Source organism: Equus caballus, chromosome 8 (genome assembly GCF_041296265.1).
Source record: "Equus caballus isolate H_3958 breed thoroughbred chromosome 8, TB-T2T, whole genome shotgun sequence".
Lineage (NCBI taxonomy): Eukaryota > Metazoa > Chordata > Mammalia > Perissodactyla > Equidae > Equus > Equus caballus.
Window position 1 is genome coordinate 65528308 of NC_091691.1, and position 20480 is coordinate 65548787.

At 37.7% G+C, this 20480-nt stretch overlaps 1 protein-coding gene across 20 annotated transcripts in view; it reads left to right on the forward strand.

Moving 5' to 3' along the window:
• KIAA1328 (KIAA1328 ortholog) overlaps nt 1–20480 on the forward strand; it is a 342578-nt gene that overhangs the window by 115707 nt on the left and 206391 nt on the right. For 16 of the 20 annotated variants that reach the window (XM_001497549.6, XM_005612850.4, XM_014727689.3 and 13 more), the window contains one exon: nt 16000–16127. The exons of 1 other annotated variant lie outside the window; for it this stretch is intronic. In XM_001497549.6, coding sequence (XP_001497599.4) covers nt 16000–16127 — 128 coding nt within the window. The remainder of the gene's footprint in view (nt 1–15999; nt 16128–20480) is intronic. 3 more of the 20 variants (XM_070220984.1, XM_070220989.1, XM_070220987.1) reach the window with 1 other exon arrangement.

Sequence of the window (20480 nt, forward strand, 5' to 3'; positions counted from 1 at the left end):
AATACTGAAAACATGGAGGAAATTGGAAGCTTATCAGTTGTCGTTTTGTAAACTGTATAGTTCCAAATATATACATTCACTCTAGTGGATAATATTCAGGTTTGTAACATGGGACTGCTGTAGATCCTCATGTCACACTGCTTTTCTTGAATAGCTCTGAAGTAGAAATTTGGGGATCACCAGCATATGTATTGAATTTGAAGCTGTGGTAGAATAGAAGGTCACGGGAAGAGGTCATGGAAACAGAATAGGTTCTGGGACGTTGTCCCTGGGAATATCTGCATTTAGGGATGGGTAAAGAAAGGAAAGTCAGTTAAAGAGATTTCAAAGAATCTGTAAGGAAAAAGCAGAATGAGCCAGTAACACAGAAACTGGGAGAGGAAATCCTTTGAAGAGGAACAGCAAAGAGGATAAAACCCAAAATCCGGTTGTTATATTTAGCAATTAATAGATTAGAGGATATTTTTCAAGAATGTAGTGTAAATAAAGTGACAGGACAAGAAAATCTATTGTATTGGGCCAAAAATTAAACTGGAAATCAGGAAGTATAGACAATGAGAACAGATTAATCTTGTAGAGTTTTGGTAATGAAGGAGAGAAAAGAGGTTTTGGCAGCTTAAGAAGAAAGTGTTTTTTGAGGAGGGCTTTTCTTAGGATGCACTTCGATGAAGGCTTATGGGAAGAAGCCAAAAGCTATTGAGATCATGAGAAGGACAATAATTTATAGGACGGTTGCCTGAATGATAAAGAGGGTGGTCAGGAACACAGATGGAAAAGTTTGTCTTAGAAAGCATTCGTTCATTCATTCATTCATTCATTCAATATTTAGTGAATGCCAAGACCTGAGAGAATGATGTGTTGAGATGGAAGTTGGGGATATTTAACAAGTTCCTCTTGGCCATCTGCTTTTCAGTGAAATAGGATGTCCTTGTCAGATAATTCCAACATCTGTGTCATTTCAGTATTGGCATCTGTAGGGTGTCTTTTCTCATTCAGGTTGGGATTATTCTGGCTCTTGATATAAGTGATTTTTAGTTGTATTCTATTTTGGGTATTATGTTATAGTCTTATGTAAATTATCATTTTAGCAGACCTTTTCTGACATCACACTGAGGAGGATCAAGGCTGCCCCTGCCCCAGGGAGAGAAGCCCAAGGTGCCCTGCCCTACATACTGATCTGTATCATCCTCCAGGAAGCATAAGATGTCCAGACTTAATCCGATCTGATTCTTATCTGAAGTTATAGGACCACCCAATAACCAGATCCCACCTGCACTGATACCATTTAATGACTTTTTACATCATCTTTCCTTTGTCTTGTAAAGAAATAAGTCACATACCTATGCCTTATAAATTTAGCTCTAACCCTCAACACATTGCAGCTCTTACTGCCCATGGGTCCTGTCTCCATGCCTGCAGCTCTTACTGCCCATGGGTCCTGTCCCCATGCCTGCAGCTCTTACTGCCCATGGGTCCTGTCCCCATGCCTGCAGCTCTTACTGCCCATGGGTCCTGTCCCCATGCCTGCAGCTCTTACTGCCCATGGGTCCTGTCCCCATGCCTGCAGCTCTTACTGCCCATGGGTCCTGTCCCCATGCCTGCAGCTCTTACTGCCCATGGGTCCTGTCCCCATGCCTGCAGCTCTTACTGCCCATGGGTCCTGTCCCCATGCCTGCAGCTCTTACTGCCCATGGGTCCTGTCCCCATGCCTGCAGCTCTTACTGCCCATGGGTCCTGTCCCCATGCCTGCAGCTCTTACTGCCCATGGGTCCTGTCCCCATGCCTGCAGCTCTTACTGCCCATGGGTCCTGTCCCCATGCCTGCAGCTCTTACTGCCCATGGGTCCTGTCCCCATGCCTGCAGCTCTTACTGCCCTTGGGTCCTGTCCCCATGCCTGCAGCTCTTACTGCCCATGGGTCCTGTCCCCATGCCTGCAGCTCTTACTGCCCATGGGTCCTGTCCCCATGCCTGCAGCTCTTACTGCCCGTGGGTCCTGTCTCCATGCCTGCAGCTCTTACTGCCCGTGGGTCCCGCCACCATGCCTGCAGCTCTTACTGCCCATGGGTCCTGTCCCCATGCCTGCAGCTCTTACTGCCCATGAGTCCTGTCCCCATGCCTGCAGCTCTTTATTGCCCATGGGTCCTGTCCCCATGCCTGCAGCTCTTACTGCCCATGGGTCCTGTCCCCATGCCTGCAGCTCTTACTGCCCATGGGTCCTGTCTCCATGCCTGCAGCTCTTACTGCCCATGGGTCCTGTCCCCATGCCTGCAGCTCTTACTGCCCATGAGTCCTGTCCCCATGCCTGCAGCTCTTACTGCCCGTGGGTCCTGTCCCCATGCCTGCAGCTCTTACTGCCCATGAGTCCTGTCCCCATGCCTGCAGCTCTTACTGCCCGTGGGTCCTGTCCCCATGCCTGCAGCTCTTACTGCCCGTGGGTCCTGTCCCCATGCCTGCAGCTCTTACTGCCCGTGGGTCCTGTCCCCATGCCTGCAGCTCTTACTGCCCGTGGGTCCTGTCCCCATGCCTGCAGCTCTTTATTGCCCATGGGTCCTCTCCCCATGCTACTCCATGCTATTCCCTGAATAAAAGAGCTCTACTGCCAGACCTTGAGAGTCCAAGAAATCTTTCTTTCGAAGATCCCTCGACTCACCAAGCCCGCATCAACACCAGGGAGAAAGAAGAGGCTCTACCTTATTACTTTCAGGTGAAGATGGAAGTTCAGGGTCCCCACTCAGCCTTCTTTGACACCCAGGGGGAGGTGGGTACCTCATTACTGCTGAGTGGAGGGTAGAAGTTCACCTCCCTAATAGACCTCTGCTGATACCGCTCTTGGTGAGAAAGGCAGGGGCTTCCCGAATGACCTTTACTCATTATTGCTAAAATTCTTGGCTTTCTACTCAGCTTCCTCTGACACCAGCCCAGCAGGGAGAGACACCTCATTAAAGCTAGATGGGAGTGGAAGTCCAGGCTCCTTATGAGGCTTCTATTGATGATCATGAGGGTGAAGAAAGCAGAGGAGGGAGTCATTATCTTCCTAGGTAATGGGATTAAAGCTCTGGCTCCTCATTCAGTCTTCTCTGATACAATCCCAGTGGACGGGGTGGGAGGCGGGGCAGAGGGACACCTAGAAGTCTAGGCTCCTCCCTTAGCCTTTGCTGATGGATGTAGGGGTGGGGTTGCAGTGTTTTCTGTAGTATTTGGCTAGAATAAAGCAGTCCTTGTTTAAAAGTTTTTTCTTTTTGCCAGGTTTCCCCTTTCCTTTTCTTTTAGCTAGTGAGAACAGGCTTCTCTTAGTTTTTTGTTTTTGGGGGGTTTTTGGTCTGTATCCATTGGCATTTCTGGGTTGTTGACTTCTCCAACACCCAGTCCAGGATATATGAGGCAAAAACAAAACTAGGCAACTCACCACTGTTTCTTTCCCCAGGTTGTGAGGGCCCTAGCCAGTCTATCACCTTCTCTCCATCTTTCAGAGTCTTTTCTGTTTGTTTTATGTATGGTATCTAGGGTTTTTTTAACTGTACTTAGTGAGAGGAATAGAAAAAATTATGTTTACTCCATCTTGTCTAGACTCAGAAATTCCACTGTGCTTATTTTACTTTTTTCTTTAAAATACTTTTTCCGACTACAAATATTGACTCAATTTTCTGAACACATCCTGTTGTATTTAGATGTATTACCTTAGTCCAAAAGAGGATGTTTTCCCTCTTCCCAGTGCAGACATGGGTGAATTGATTTAGCTAAGACTGATTTTTCAAGAAAAATCACCACTAGACAGAGACTAAATATATAAAGTTGCTGCTTCCTAATGGAATTGCTTAAAACAGTCAAAAAAAATAGAATAGAAATCAGCTTTAACTAGTCTGTTCATTACTTTGGAAGTCTCTGGTAGACCCAATGCTCAATTGTTAAGCTCATGTAGATAAAAACCTAGGTCTCAGGGATTGTTATTTTAAATGTGGCCTCTTGGATTAATTTATTTAGTAGTCAGTAGTGTTAAAATAGTAAGGCAAAACCTAACTCCTTGATTTGAATGACACTATAAAACTTTTCTCTCTGTCTGTTTTGGGCCATTTCTCTATAACGTTTCTTGAGTGGAGGGTCAAGCAAATAATCTCATTCTTTACCAGTTTTTAAAATATCCTTCTGCTAAACAGTCCACGTAAGCTCAATTATATTAGGAACCAGTGAAGTGAAGTTGTTCATAAAATGCTTTATTACCTTCAGTCTTTGCAGCATTGGCTAAGTTTAGATAATAAACCTGCACATAGAAGTTACTTAATTTTTCTCTGAGCAATAATTTACGTTTGTAAGCAGTAGCCTCAGTCATTTTCAAAGAGGCAAGAAAAGACATGTTTCTTACTACTTTTTTCAGGTTAACCTTAAAAATATTAGATGTGATTCCATTCTATAAGAGCTTTCCTTTTTCACTTTAGTTATGAATACTATTTTATGGAAGTTGTTTGACTTTAACTTAGAATTATTGTATCAGGTCATATTTTCTATTGCATTAAAAAGTGCGTACAACTCTGGAGAGAATGCTGTTCCCTAAGGCCATAGCTGATGGTCTGGTAATGTTAAACTGCATTCAGAAATTATGCTGTAAACTTAGCCTTAAATGTGTGCTTGCACAAGGTAGAGGATGGATATCTATTTGAAAGTAGAAGAGACAAAGCATGGTTGTTTATTTTTTCTCTTCCCCCAATATAAATTCTCAAGCTCTACAGGTAATATTTGCTAATTGTTATTACTTCAGTAGTCAGCCACAATAGAAATGTTATACTGCTCTGAAAATCTAGAATACTGCTTCCTTCTGAAGAAGAAAATGGGTTATTTCACATCTCATATTTTATTTTCTATATATTTCTTTCCAAAAGAAAAACAGTTGACCAAAAGAGAGAAAAAACAACAACAGCGTATTCTTACGAAGGATGACTTCAAGGGAGGAGGCAAAGGAGTGCGATAATATATTACACTTGAACGTAAAGGAGGAGGATGGGCTTTCTCTCACTGATAGGGAGGAAGCGGGGTACTTAGAGGTGATATGCACACTCAAAGTGTGGTCCACGGACCAGCAATCAGCATCACTCAGAAGCTTGTTAGAAATGTAGAATCTTAGGCCCTACCTCAGATCTACTGAATCTATATCTGCTTTCTAGCCAGATTCACAAGTGATTCTCATGTACATTGTTTTTTAAGAAACACTGATTTAATACATCTAGGACTTTATTCCAAATCTCAGCTCACTGGCAGAGTAACTTGGGTAAGTTGTTAACCATTTTATGCTGCAAATTTATTTGTAAAATGAGACTAATAATAGTACCTTATGTTTTTTTTCTTTTGATGAGAATTAAATACAACAATAGCTTTAAAGCACATACAAGTGCCCTACCCCCTAGTAGAGGTTATACTGAGCCATCCTCAATTTCTGATGATAAGCATTTAATTGTGTGATAGGTGATGGTAGTATCTGACTCTTAGAAGACAACTCTAATAAAGACTCTGAAGAAGGGTGAGATGGCAAGCACAAAAATTCTAAGAGCTGGAAGACGAACTGTGTGAGGAACGCATAATGCCACTGGATTAATCCTTAGTTTGGAAATGAGAAGATTAAGGGACCTCTTAAACGCAGTTTACATTTTCACTCAGAAATGAATGGTCTTATATAGCAGCAAAAATAGTTCAAGTAGACAAATACAGGAGTATGACAAGAGGGAGGTATCATTTATATTGATATTGATAGTTCATGGAGGCTTTTAATTTAATGACAAGAGTGAATCTCTTCTGCTTAAAAATAGGGATCAGAATGAGATGACTTCTTTCTAAGGAGCTTTTAGCCTGTTTCTCCTGGCTGGAGCCAGTAGGCCCCAGCTTGGTATGTTTAGCTCTTTTTCATAAAGTATTGTACACGCACCTTCATTTATTGGCCTGTCAGAGTCTAGAGAGCTTACTGTGCAGACTATTTTCAGTGGTCTGTATTGTCAGGAATTCACCCTTTTTGAACTTGGAAATTTTTAAGTGTTAGTCGTTGTTACTGCAGTTCACCTTTTTAAGTAACGTCTGATGAGGGGTGGAGCCTTTTCTTCTACAACTTTGGCTAGTTCCTGTAACTCAAAAAAGGCTGAATTGATTTAAAGCAGCCTTCCAAATGGAGAAAATACTTCTCCTTCAGGTCTAGCTGAAACATGGCACTTTTTAACAAAAGATAAATTTTTAAGGAGGTTAGAAGCAAGAGAAGATGTATGACTTTCAGTAGAAATGTTTTTGCAACCTTGTCTTTAATGTCTGCCATGAATGCTTGAAAATGTGTATCCTTAGAGTATTATATCAAGAGGAACTAAAGAAATCAAAATCCTGATCAATCTGGGACATTGATAGCCTGCTTTTTAGGACGTCTGCATATGAACTTTTAAATGTGTCCTTACCTTCGAAGTTGGAGAAATAAACCTTGGGTCTCCATTGTGTAGTTGGTTTCCTGAAAAACCTCAAGACTCTAGTGATCTGAAGAGAAGACAGAATCTAAAGCATTTCAGTTTGAAGTGTTTCTGCCCCATCTTGTTTTGCAACTCTGCAAGAAACAGGATAGAAATGCATAGAAAACTCTTAAAAGCTAGTTAAATACTCTAATTAGATAGATATCTGTCCATGGCTCATGTTTTGTTGCTATTGTTGAAGCAGAATGAGTAGAATCCTGAAGAAACTGGGTGAGGCGTTTGACTTTTTTTTCCCTTTGTAAGTGTCCAGAACACTGAGTTTTCCCTTGTTTGATTTGAAGATTTGTTCCCCTCCCCACCAGACTGCTATCATCAGGAAATTGAGAAACACTATGGTCTTGCACAGAATTTGCCATAAATTTCTTACTTTAATTAAATGGAAAATTTTAGACTTGTATCAGTGTGTTATACTCCAGCACAGATCACAACTTAATGAAAGGGTGTAAGTATTCATATGAAATTCTTGTCCAGCTCTGCTAATCAGTTCATCTTGTTATCAGTTTTTCTTTTACCAGCAATCCATTTTCTATTGCATATTGTCATTGAGTACCAAACTAGATATATAATTTGAACCTCAGTGTTTACCTCAGAAAATGTGTACTTCTTTTTTGAAAGGGGAAAAAAGGAAATGATTTTGAGGTGAGAAATAGGGCATGGTCAGAAACCATGTTTTCTTCAAAATGGGAAAATCTTGTGAGATTAGAACAATTTAAAATTTTTAATGAATCGGTATTTTTAGGCATCCTCTTGGCTAGTTTAAAGACCATATGGTCTGTCTCTGATTTGTTTCACTTCCAAACCCAAAGCTAACATAAAATTCAGTAGGCACTCTTTTACTTTTACTACTTTATTCATTCTACAACATTTTTGAAGAGCCTACTGTGTACTAGAGAGATACCAGGATTAATATAGTCCTAGGATTAATATAGTACTGTGATGAACACACAGGCCACTTTAGGTGATAGTGATATAATCAGATAACTTTAGCTATATGCTATTTACTGTATTAAAGGTGCTTAACTCTGCCTAGGAGGTCAGTGAAAGCTTGGAGGAAGAGTGACATAAAAACTAAGTTTGAAAGGATAAGTAGGAATTTCCTAGGATTAGGGACAGGCAAAACATTCTTAGGAAAATACACAGTATATGCTGTCTTTATAATTATATACTATGTAGGTGTTGATAGTGGCAGTTTCACTGCCGTAGTGAAAATCTTTGAGTTCTGTATTTCCCTGGGAGTCTTGTGACTAATGGATTGCATTAGAGTTGGAGCCACATGATCAGCTCTTTTTACCTCAGGGTACCATGAGTAAAACATCTCTTTTTGTCCAGAAGCTTCTTTCTTTTATTGAAAATAGCGTAAAGTTCATCTACCAAAACAGTGGGGAAATGGTGAACACCTAAGTATATCAAACTTGTTTTCTGGCAAGGGTTACCCATAGCCTCCTCAACTCTCAGTCTTTAACTCCTGTGGCCTCTGTAGCATTGGACACAGTTGACTGCATCTTTTTGTTGATTGTTTTGCCCTGCCTGCCTTTTACATGTTGTTGTTACACTGGCCCTCTTCTCTTCTCTTGGTTTGAACATTTCTTTCTCCAAGAGGCTTTGCCTGGTTCCTTAGTTGTGTAGGTCCCCTTAGGAGGTGCTCACATAGCACTATATAATGTTCTTGCCATTACTTTCATCATTCGTTATTGTAAGTATGTGTTTGGTTACCTGCCTTCCTTGCTGGATGGTAAGTTCCCTGCAGGCGACAGTGTTGGTCTTGTTCATCATTGTATGTCTAGCATCTAGCACAATCTCAGATGTTAATGTACTCAGTAAATGTATTTAGTCAATAAATTTTTATTGAGAACCTATTATATAAGCTAAGGAATTCAGCAGTATACAAAACTGACAAACATTCCTGCCTTTATGGAGCTTGTTTTTTGAATGAAAGAAAGAATGAATGAACAAAACTACATACTCCCTGGACAATGTTACACACTTTCTTGTCTTCAGTCACCACATATAAAGTGATTAACTCTCAAACTCTATTTCTACTGAGACTTCTTTTCTGAATTTCAGGCCCAGGGATCCAAGTGTGCCTTATTGACCATCTGGACTAAATATTCCGTCCCAAGCATCTCCAACTCAGTGTGTCTAAATTTGCACTCCCTCCCCCCAAACTTTTTCTTTATTCTGCATTGTCTGCCTTGGTAAATGCAACTGTGCATCTCATCATCTATCTCATCACCCAATTCATAAGTTGACAGTGTCTGAAATTTCCCTTTTTAACCCCCTCTCCTGTAATTCCTACCATTATTACTTCAATCCAGGCCCCCCCCTTATCTCTTGCTTAGACCGTTATAGCAATTTTCTAACTGGTTGCCTTGATTCTAGTCTCAAGCCCTTCAATCCATCCTTCACATTCCTACCAAAAGTATCTTTATAAATACAAAACGGCTGTAAGACATCAGTGAGTTATATAGAAATAAAATCCAAACAACTTAGTGTGACATTCAAGATGTGGCCACTGCTCGTCTCTGCAACCTCTTCACTCACTCTAACCCTACTCAAGACCAGTTAACCATCTATGCTGTACTACCTGCAGTCCCGTTAACTTGTTTGTTGGTTTTATTTCTCCATGCTTAAGCTTCTGATGATCTCTCAGCCGAGGGTACTCCCCACCCTACCTACCCAGTGAATCTATATACTCCTTTTCCAGAATTCATTCGTGGGGTCACATCTTCTCTGGAGTCTGTCTTGACTTCTCCCCATGTGGTCAGAGTGACCACTCACCCTCATTTTTTAAATCTCCGCTGCACCCTGTATTTAAATGTCTCTCATAGAACATGTTATCTTTATTTGTTTAAATCTCTTTCAGCCCCTTGATGTCTTTTTTTCCCAGCTTTATTGAAATATATTTGACATACAACATTGTGTAAGTTTAAGGTGTACAATGTGATGATTTGGTATGTGTGTATATTGTGAAATGATTAGCACAATAAGGTTAGGTAACATGTACATTACTTCACATGGTTACCTTTGTGTGTGTGTTTGTGTGTGTACGTGGTGAGAACATTTAAGATCTACTCTTTTAGCAACTTTCAAGTGCACAAGACTGTATTGTTAACTATAGTCACCATGCTTTACATTAGGTTCTCCAGAACTTACTTGTCTTAAAACTGGAAGTTTGTATCATTTGACCATCATCACCCCTTTCCCCAACCCCCCAGCCATTGGCAACCATCAGTCTACTCTCTGTTTCTATGAGTTCTGTTTTTTAGGTTCCACATATAAGTGAGATCATACAGTATTTGTCTTTCTCTGACTTATTTCGCTTAGCATAATGCCCTCAAGTTTCATCCATGTAGTTGCAAATGAGACTTCCTTCTTTTCTAAGGCCGAATAATATTCCTCTGTGTGTGTGTGTGTGCGCGCGTGGGTGTGCTTGTGTGTGTATGCCACATTTTTTTTTTTTAATCCATTCGTCTGTCGACGGACACTTAGGTTGTTTCCATGTCTTGGCTATTGTAAATAATGCTGCATTGAACATTAGGGTATAGATATCTCTTTAAGATAGCAATTTCATTTCCTTCGGATATATACCCAGAAGTGAGATTGCTGGATCATGTGGTAGTTCTGTTTTTAAAATTTTTTGAGGAATCTCCGTACTGTTTTCCATAATGGCTGCGCCAACTTACATTCCCATCAGCAGTACACAAAGCTTCCCTTTTCTCCATCCTCGCCAGCACTTATCTCTTGTCCCCTCGATGTCTTTTTAAAAAATCTGTTGAGTATATGCTTTGTGCTCTGCACTATGCTAAGTGCTTTTCATTTATTATCTCATTTATATTCATAGTTGCCCTGTGAGGTGGGAGGTAGGTATTATTATCCCCAGATGAGAATGTCATAGAAGTTATTTGTCCGAAGTTACTTTATTACTAAGTACCAGAATTAAGATTTGAGCCAAGAATGTTGGATGACACTTAAGTCTGTGCTTTTATGCACTCTACACGACTGCCTTTGTTAAATGACTGGAAGAACCTTGACAGGCCTTTTTTACATGGTCTTTTGCTGCCTTGAATGTGCCTATTCTTGGCTCAAAGGACTGGTTCCAGTTAGTATATAATCAGCTCATACTAACAGTTTGTTACCTGACTTAATGACCTTGCATACATAGAGTTGTAGAGAGCTCTTAGGAGTCTGACCTGATGCTTAGGGTTCTGCTTCTCCCATGATAACTTAGAGTGGAATAAGAAAGACAAGAAGAGACTGAATAATAGTAGAAAGAAGAAAACACACACACAAAAAAACCAAAATGAGCAAAAACCAAAACCAGAAAAGGTTTTTCATAACTTTTTATTATGACAATTTTCAAATATATAAAAAAGTTGACAGAATACTGCAATGAACCACCATATACCTGCTACCTGGATTCCATAGTTGTTGACATTTTGCTATATTTTCTTTGCCTCCTCTCATATATATATGTATATAAATATATATATTTATTTATAAATATTCATATATTTGTTTTTATTTACATTATGAATTTATAGAAATAAATATATAAATTTATGAAGATATAAATAAATTTGTTTACGTACATATATAAAAATTTATTTCCTCACTTTTTTTCTGAACCACTTTAAAGTCGAAGGTGTCATGTCACCCCTAAATACTTCACACTTGTCTCATAAGAATAGAAACCTTTATCTTTATAAACCACTTTAAGATTCCTAAGAAAATAAGCAGTAATTCCATAAACAACTGTTATTAAGTCCATATTCCACTTTCTGTAATTGTCCCAAGAATGTCTTTTATGACTATATTTCTGCCTGAGCCAATGGGTTGCATTTGGTTGTGTCTTTGATTTCTTAATCTAGAATAGGCCCCTCACCCCATTCTTTTCCCCTATAACATTGACTTTTTGAAGATTTCAGGCCAAGTACTTTGCAAAATCTCTCACATTCCCGATTTGGCTGATTTTTTCCTTGTAGTATAATTTAACTTGTTCCTTTATTTCTTCTAATTCCTGTGAAATGGGAGTTCGGTTTACAGATTTGATTAGATTCATTTAGCAAGAATATTTCATAGGTCATGTTGCCTACGTCATACATTAGGGGATACGTAGCTTCTGGGTTTTCCACTATTAATAATCCTAAATTAATCACTTTGTTTGGGTGATGACTACCAGATTTCACCATTTAAAGGTACATTTTCTTCTTTGCTGCAAGTAAGTAATCTTGACACCTTATGAATATCTTATTTATTAGCCTTTCACTTACTGGTTTCAGTATCTATTAATGATCCTTATCTGAATTAGTTATTACACTGGGGATTGTAAAATGGAGATTTTTAAAATTTGACCGTTTCTTCTAAGTAATTAGCATTCTTCTGTAAAGAAGGGCTTCCCTTTTTTCCCCTTGAACTCTTCTCTTTCTTTTTGAAGTATCATTATGAACTGGTAGATTTTTGTTTATTCAGTTTACTATTAATTAGAGTCATTCTTTTTGATGCTCAAATTGTCCCAAATTTGGTTAATGAGAGTCCCCTTCAGGGTTGCTCCTATTCCTTATGACAAGCCCCCATCCATTTGTCTTTGAACACTTTCTTGCATTATAGTATAACAAGATATTTCAAGCTCACTTTGTATTTTCCCTACCCTAAAATGGGAATCAGCTGTTTTTCCAAGGAGTCTTGGTTCCAAAAACGAATTTTTAAAAAAATTTAATGATTCTTCATTTTCTTCTCTCATGCAGACCTCCCTTCATTTGGTTCTTTATTACATCAAGATTACTAAGTACCAGATCCAAGTATTCCAGATATCCAAGGCAAGGATGGGGGGTGGAATCTCTGCTACATCATAGGAATTATTCCAGCTTAAGACAATTACTTGCTACTTTGGCAGCCTGCTAGTAGGATATCCTGTCTTCTGGTCCTTCTCCCTCTGCCTCTGACTTTTCTTTCACACAGGATTTTTATTCTTTTATCTCCCTATTCGTTCTGCTTTGATCTTTAGTTTTATTTTTCTTTATAACGCATTTTGAAGTAAGGCCTTAAGCTTTGCAAAATGACCATTTCCAGCAGCCATTTCAGCTAATTAATTTGATGTTTAGGTTTTGATGTGATCTTGCTTAATATTAATTTATATTTATTTATGTTATTTATGTTTCTTTGATGAGGTCATGATGACTGCCATTTCTCTCATTAACAGTGTGTTGACGCTAGTGTGCTAACACCACTGTGTTAGATTCACATCATGATTTGGTATACACCTTCCCTTAGGATTTTCTACATCTGTTGCATTCTTTTCTGTCATTTGGCCAGCGCTGAGTTAAATATGTCTTCTTCCTTACTATACTTCCTCCCTCAAAATGCTCACAGTTTACTAGCATAAATCTCTCTCTTCAGTTGAAGGGTTTAAGTTTCACTGTGCTAGAGAAGAAGGCATCTGTTTTGCATGGACATATATTTTGGATTTTCCATGAAAAAGGGAGCATTTCAAACTCTGGTGAATCAAGACAGCTATAAAAATTAATAAAGATAGGACTGCCTGTTTTTATATTCTGCCACATAACATGTGTTTAAATGAATTTGCCTATAATTTGTCTTCAAATGCTGACATTTAACTCTTAGGCTGTATAATTGTGCTGGCTTTTTCAAGAGTAAAATTCATATACTGCATCCAGGCTAATATGTTCACCTACTATAAACATTACTGCCTATGGTAACAACTAGAATAAAAAATTCTTTTTATATACATCATAGCTGGCAGAGACTCCTGGGACCACCACAAATCATTGTCTTTTGGAGCTTGCTGACAAAAAGCATGGAAATGTAAAACCAGCCTGGTCTGATATAGAGTGACTTTGAAAACATATTAGTTTATTTAGATCACTGTTCATTCTATTGTTGTTGTTTTTATGATGTTGAATATTTTACAAGCTCTTCTAATTAATGTGTTCTTTAAGCTTAGTAACTAACCTATCTTTTCACTGTGAACCAGCTCCTCTTCTACAAGCCATCTCTGGCTCCGTTTTTTTTTTTGTTAAAGGTTAATAATGAGAATAATGAAGCAATTGGTTATTTATGCAGTCATGATTGGCAAAAGTTATTAGAACAGGAATCTGCCCAGAAGCAATGATTAGGTTATGAAAATGTTAAGGAATACTGAAACCAGTCACCATTTTTGACATTTAAAACATATTATTCCCACTCTTAATCATGATGACCTGTTATAAAAGTATTTATACAGAGTAATCTCATTGGGCAGTAATTTTTATATCAACAGCATACATAATTAAATGTGAGGGGGAGATTCAGAAATGATCTGAGAGAAAAATGGGTTTGGGGAGGGAATTACCACAATGAGAAGTCAGGAACAGAATTCCCTCTTGCAGAGAACCTTTTTTCTCCCAGATACCTGCTCTCTGCAGTTGAGCGTCCTCACCTTGAGCACTTTGCACTTTTGAGGAGCTGGGGGAGAGAGTGCTGTAGGATGGGTTGCTGTGTTACTCATACTAGATTGTCAAATATGTAGGGAGGAATATGGGCAGAAAATTTCCTGATGATGGTTCTATTAATGAAACATTGACTTAACTGACTGACATTATGCAAAACCAAACAAACAAGACAAAAATCTAATTATAATCCCTTATGTTTAATATAGTTAGAACTTTCTATGTATATTGGGCAGTAATTATTTTTACCAGAACAGTAATTCACATACAATAAAATTCACGCCTTTAAAGTTTATGATTCAGTGGTTTTGAGTATATTCCCAAAGCTTTGCAAACACAACCATCTAATTCCAGAGCGTGTTCATTACCTCCCCCACAAAACTCAGTGTATCCGTTAGCAGCTGCTTTCTATTTCCCTCCCCCAGCCCCTGGCAACCACTAACGTACTTTGTCTGTCTAGATTTACCTATTCTGGACATTTCTTTTTTTCCCTTTAGCTTTTCTTATATAATAGGTATTTCAGAAAACTAGAGAAGAGGACAGAAGGTGGACATGGATGAATATCACTTATTTGTGATCTGGTATACTTAGAACTAAGTATTCTTTTCCCTGGCTCATTGGAAGAAGTATTTAAAAAAACAAAACAGGGCCAGCCCTGGTAGCTTAGTTGTTAAGTTCAGCACACTCTGCTTCAGTAGAACCAAACCAGAACCAGGTTCAGTTCCTAGGCACAGACCTACACCATTTGTTAGTGGCTGTGCTGTGCTGGTGGCCCACATACTAGAAAATAGAGGAAGATTGGCACAGATATTATTCAGAGTGAATCTTCCTCAGCAAAAAAATTAAAAATAATAAAAAAAAGAAAACAAAAACTTCATATAAATGAAATAATATAATGTGACCTTTTATGCCTGGCTTCTTTAGCACAGTGTATTCAAGGTGCATCCATATTGTAGCATGGAGCAATACTTTGTTTCTTGTTATGGCTGACTAATATTCCATTGTATAGATATACCACATTTTGTTTATCCATTTATCACTTTGTGGACACTTAGGTTGTTTTCACTTTTTCACTATTATGAATAATGCAGCTCTAACTATGCATGTACAAGTTTTTGCATGGACGTATATTTTCAGTTCTCTTGGGTGTATGCCTAGGAGTGGAATTGCTGGGTCATATGGTAACTCTATGTCACTGTTAATTTGTTTTCCAAAGCAGCATTTTAGATTCCCATCAGCTATGTAGGAGGGTTCTAATTTCTCCACATCCTTGTCAGTGCTTGTTATAGTCAGGCATTTTGATGATAGCCATCCTAGTAGAAACAAAGTGGTACTGCATTATTCTTTTGATTTGCATTTCCTTGATGGCTCATGGTGTTGGGCATTTTTTCTTGTGCTGCTTGGCCATGTGTATATTTTGGGGGGCAAAATGTCTATTCAAGTCGTTTGCCCATCCTTAATTAGGTCAATAGTTTTTTATTGTTGAGTAATGTAAGGTCTTTATATATTCTGGATACCAGTCCCTTAGCATATATATGATTTGCAGATATTCTCTCTCATTCTGGAGGTTGTCTTTTCAATTTCTTTATATGTCCTTTGAAGCAAAGTTTTTAATTTTAAAGTCCAGGTTATTTATTTATTCTTTGGTTGCTGTGCTTTTGGATGATCATTGCCCAATCCAAAGTCACAAAGAGTTACTTTTGTGAGCTTTATAGTTTTAGCTTCATTTTCAGTTACTGTTTGTATATGATGTGAGGTGGGGGTCCAACTTCCATTCTTTTGCTTGTGTTGCTATTTGTTTTTATTTATTCAAATTCGGAGATTTGAGAGAGAAATTTCTCTTCAAATGGGATGACCATTGCTACTTTCCTTGTGAATTATTGTTTCATGATTTTGGGGGGGATTTATGTACTGTGTTGTTCCGAAGACTACACTTACCTGCCCTTTCACCAAATATGATTGCATTTCTGTCTCTATTTTGTTTATTAGAATCTGAAAAACAGCACTTATGGATGCAGTTTGAGTCCATTTATTAGTTTTTTTCCCTTAATTTACAATCTTACCTCTTCAGCTACAGTATAGAGAATGCCAAGAACTTCTAAGCCTCTATCAGAAATATCTATCAGACCAGCAAGAGAAGCTCACCATGTCTCTCTCAGAACTGGGTGCTGCTAGAATGCAGGAACAACAGGTAAGCATCTTCTTACCTTTTCTTTAATGGATCAGCAAGGTGTCAGAAGAGTCATTTGCCTTTTACTTAAATTGTCTCACAGTATATAATATTAGCTTAAAACATGCAAATACAGCATGTGATTGAATTTGTGTCTTTTACTTCACTCTTCTATTTTCCTTTCCTGTTCCTGGGACCCAGAGGTCAGGAATAACTACTTGAAGCAGGCTGTGGGTCAGTAGGGAAGCTCCTGGTTGTATGAAAGCACAGCAGGAATGGTAAAGAAAACTCACTGCTCTGTTGCTTAACGAAGGTCAGGTGGGCTGTTTGTTACTCATTGTCCTTGTAGAAAACACTAATAAGCCTTTCCTAATTCATGTTTACATTTTTGGTATAATAAAAGTAACTCGGTGATTAGTAAAAGCTTTAATTTGAGAAAATTGGAATATTTTACATGATTTTTATATGTGTATTAATTACATAAATATATATTAGAGTGTTTGTATATAAACCCTTATATACATATCAAGTGGTATATATCAGATAATTACATGAATGTTCAGAACCCCGCCAGTCGTGATGTGAAACAAGCTCTAAATACTGACTTCTTGCCCTCTAGCAAGTGATGCTTAATATCTTTTTCATATTCACATGAGTTTAAATCTTTAAATGGATGAAGACAAACCTTATGTATTAAAAAATTGTAGAAAAAAAACGAATAGTAGGGTCAAAGTCATTCATATTAAGTATTAGAGCAAGAATAATGTACCAAAGTGTTACCCTCCCCCTTTGAATAGCATCAGGTCCTGAATGCTTTTTGCAAACCTTCTGAAAAACACTATTGCTGTTCCACCTAGAGACAACTGTCTCAGATGGGTTTAGAAGTTTTGGCCAAGAAAACTTCAGTTTTGAGCCTAAAGTTTGGTAATAGGAAAAGGAAAAAAGAAAAAATAGTCATTTTGCTAGAAGGTGATATAGCTTAGAATTTTAACATATCCTTTTGTTTTTTATCACAACATTTATAAGAAATGGCCAAAGTATGAATGGTTTGTTTGTATTCTAATTTGAAATACTTTCTTTTGTTCTGTTTTCTCGAAACCTAGGCTATAAAATGAGGCAAAGAAGGTGGCATCTAATGATTATTTATCTGGATTTTCCCTGCCACTTTGAAAACAGTACAGGGAAGTTTTAAGGTGATCCTTGCCTATTGCTCTCTTGAGTGGGCTAGAGAAAGTTTTAACATGAAGATCATATTTCTGACCTTTATTTTTGCATTTCCACTTCCTCATTCTGCATGACATAGGTGTGTGAGAGGGCACAAAAATGGAGGGCAAGCTATTTGGCAAGGGTATGGGAGGGGAAGCAGAAGGGTCTTTGAATTGCCAGTGTAGAGTCTTATGACCTTAAAGATATAAACTGAGAGTCAAGAAATAGTCACTAAGGGGGCTCTAAGACATTAGATAAGGAGATCTAACCCTTTTTCTATTTACCTCTGAAATTGGGGGAAAATAAAATTTTCTCAGGTATTAGTGTTTTATGTTTAAGCTAGGGATTCTTGGAGGTTTTCACTAGAGACCAATCATAGTTTTAACACTGCCTCTCTTAACCTTGACCTTGAGGGGCAAAACTATAAAGATCACAAATACTAGAATGAAAATGTTGGCCAAGTGTATCGAGAGAGTTTACCCTTAAAAAGAGATATTTCTGAATTTTTATTTTAACTTAGTAATGAGAAAATTTTTAAGCCATGTTGTCAGGAAGTGCCTGGTGGTCAAATATATCTACAATGAAAACCAAGTTGAGAGTTAAAGGCCACTTGTAGGCGCTGCCATTTGAACCTAGAGAAAGAAAATGTTTCGTTTTGAATACCAAGTGGAGTTTATCACCTTGTTTCCTGTGTTATCTGGTTTGTTCTTTGTGATAGGCTTCTCTTAGCTGAGCAAAGGTAAACATGTTCTCTTCTTTCCTCGTGGAAACTGGGTAAATTTAGCCAACAAGTCTACTTCCTGTCAGGAAGGGCATCATTGTGAAGACTCTGAGACCCTAAATGAGGATGCAGTGAGGTAAATGTCCTCTTTATGTGCTCACAAATAGACTGTGCCCATCTCTATTATAGCACCTTCCTTGTTCTTTTGTAATCATTATTTATTCATCTATCTCCCTCAGCAAGCTTTTTTCACAACAGTCATCCTGTTGCATTGGTCTTTGTACACTCAGAGCCTAACCCTAATAGGGTTTGGCTTAATAAATAGTGAATTTTTATTTTTACTTAACAAATTTATTTGTGATACATACTGTGTGCCAGGTACTGTTCTAAGCTCTTAACACATATTAAATCATTTATGCCTCACAATAACTCAATGAAGTTATTATACCCGTTTTACAGACGAGGAATCCCAAACAGAGAGAATGAGTGACTTGCCCAGGTCATACAGCTAGCAAGCTGGTAAATCAAGATATGAACCCAACTGGTCTGGCTCCATAGTTTCTTGGAGAAAGACAAGAAAAACTTGAGATAATTAAAAAATGTTGAAAATTCACTTTAGATGTTCTAGTTTCTATGACTAACCTTCTTTGGCTCTTAATATGACATACAGGTTTTTAAAAATCAGAGCACAAACTAGAGATGATAGAAAACTCTCTTTATTTGTTTTTCCTGTAGTAGCCACAATGTCAGGTAAACATAAATTTTTATTTGTTCTCAGAATAAGTTTTTTTGAAAACTCATCTCCAGATTTTGTGATGGAGATTGCAGCATTTCATTTTCATGAGGTGTCCATTTGACTTTGAGAGCCTTTTTCTGTTTCTTCTTTGCATTGGTTGCCATCTGGATTACATGGCATATTTTAAGGTTTGCTTATAGTTTTATTAAATCTGCAGTTCTCCAGAAGAATGCCCTAGCTCATGATTTTCTTTTTTGACCTCTGCCATTTCCTTGAAAAGAAATTGTTGCATTTACAAGGTGAGTTTTTTTCTTGTTTTTCTCCATCCTTTTTATTGCTTTGTTTCAAAGATGAATGCATACGTTCATTTTGTATTTTATTCAACATTACTCATTCATCATTGTGGATTCTAGAAAAGTCCTTTACTTGTTCCGTTTAGATTGAGACATTTCATTGATGTGTGCCTGTTACTCCATTTCCTTATCTTAAGAAATAGTGCCTACCCACAGTATAACCTTGGTTGTGGACGTGAGAGGATCTAGTAACCATAGTTTTGGCCAATGTACATTTTACAGTATGGCTTTTCTTGTCATAGTTGAGTGTTATTTCTTTTTTGTGAATCTGAACTTAAACAATGTCACCTCAAACTTATATACTTATAACTTCTATTTTAGTCTTATTTGATAGGCTATACCATTTTAGAAGTGTTACAGTATTTCCTCAGTACTCTTTATATTAAGAGAAATCTTAGGCAGCATTTTGAATAGGTTCTCCTACTGTAGTTAAAAAATGTTGGTATGAAAGCCTACCTTACTATTTTCTTTAACTCTTCATTTTTTTGGCAAGTAGATAAGAAAGGTAGATTTGGAATCTTCTTGAGATTTCTCCCTTTTCAATAAAATGGATAAAATCACCATCACTTTTTAGCCATGGGCAATGAATATTAATGAATCTCTGATGTTCTGATCTGGCAAAAGGCCTTTTATAGAAACTTTTCCATTTTTGCCGTGATAACTTATACCATGTTTCTTAATTTATGTCTGGGTCATGGACTGGACAGAATCTGAAATACACTAAAGATAAATCATTGCTGACTACATGTTTAATGTTTCTTGGTCGTTTCTGTTATTATTGTCTCTATAGTTGTGTTAAAAGAGTTTTTGTAGTGCTTAGGGCCACAGTGTCATGTGACTAATTTTTATTCTGTGATTATTTTCATGTATTCTTTTGGTTAAATTTTTTGTTGCAACTACCACATATAGTTGTATGATAATAGAACTCCTTACCATTTTAATTCTAATTTTATTTCTGCATTTTAATATGTATTTAATATGTAATGTTTATTTTAGTTCTATTTAATACTAAGCTATCTTTGAGCTTGTTATAAGAAGCCCCAATTTTATTGGTTAAGCCCACCTAGATAATCTCCTTTTTACTATGTAACACAACATAGTCAAGGGAGAAAAACCATTTCACAAGGGGTCAAAGGGCATGAGAGTCAAGGTAAAATTCTATCTACTATACTGCAGCTTTAGAGTAAATTTTGAAATTAGAAAGAATAATCTTCCACTTTGCGCCTCTTTCTCAAAATTGCTCTGGCCATTCCTATTGCTTTGCATTTCCATACAAATTTTAGGATCACCTTATCAATTTCTGCAATAAAGAAGTTATCAAAATCTGCTGGAAATATGATAGAGATTGCAACGAATAT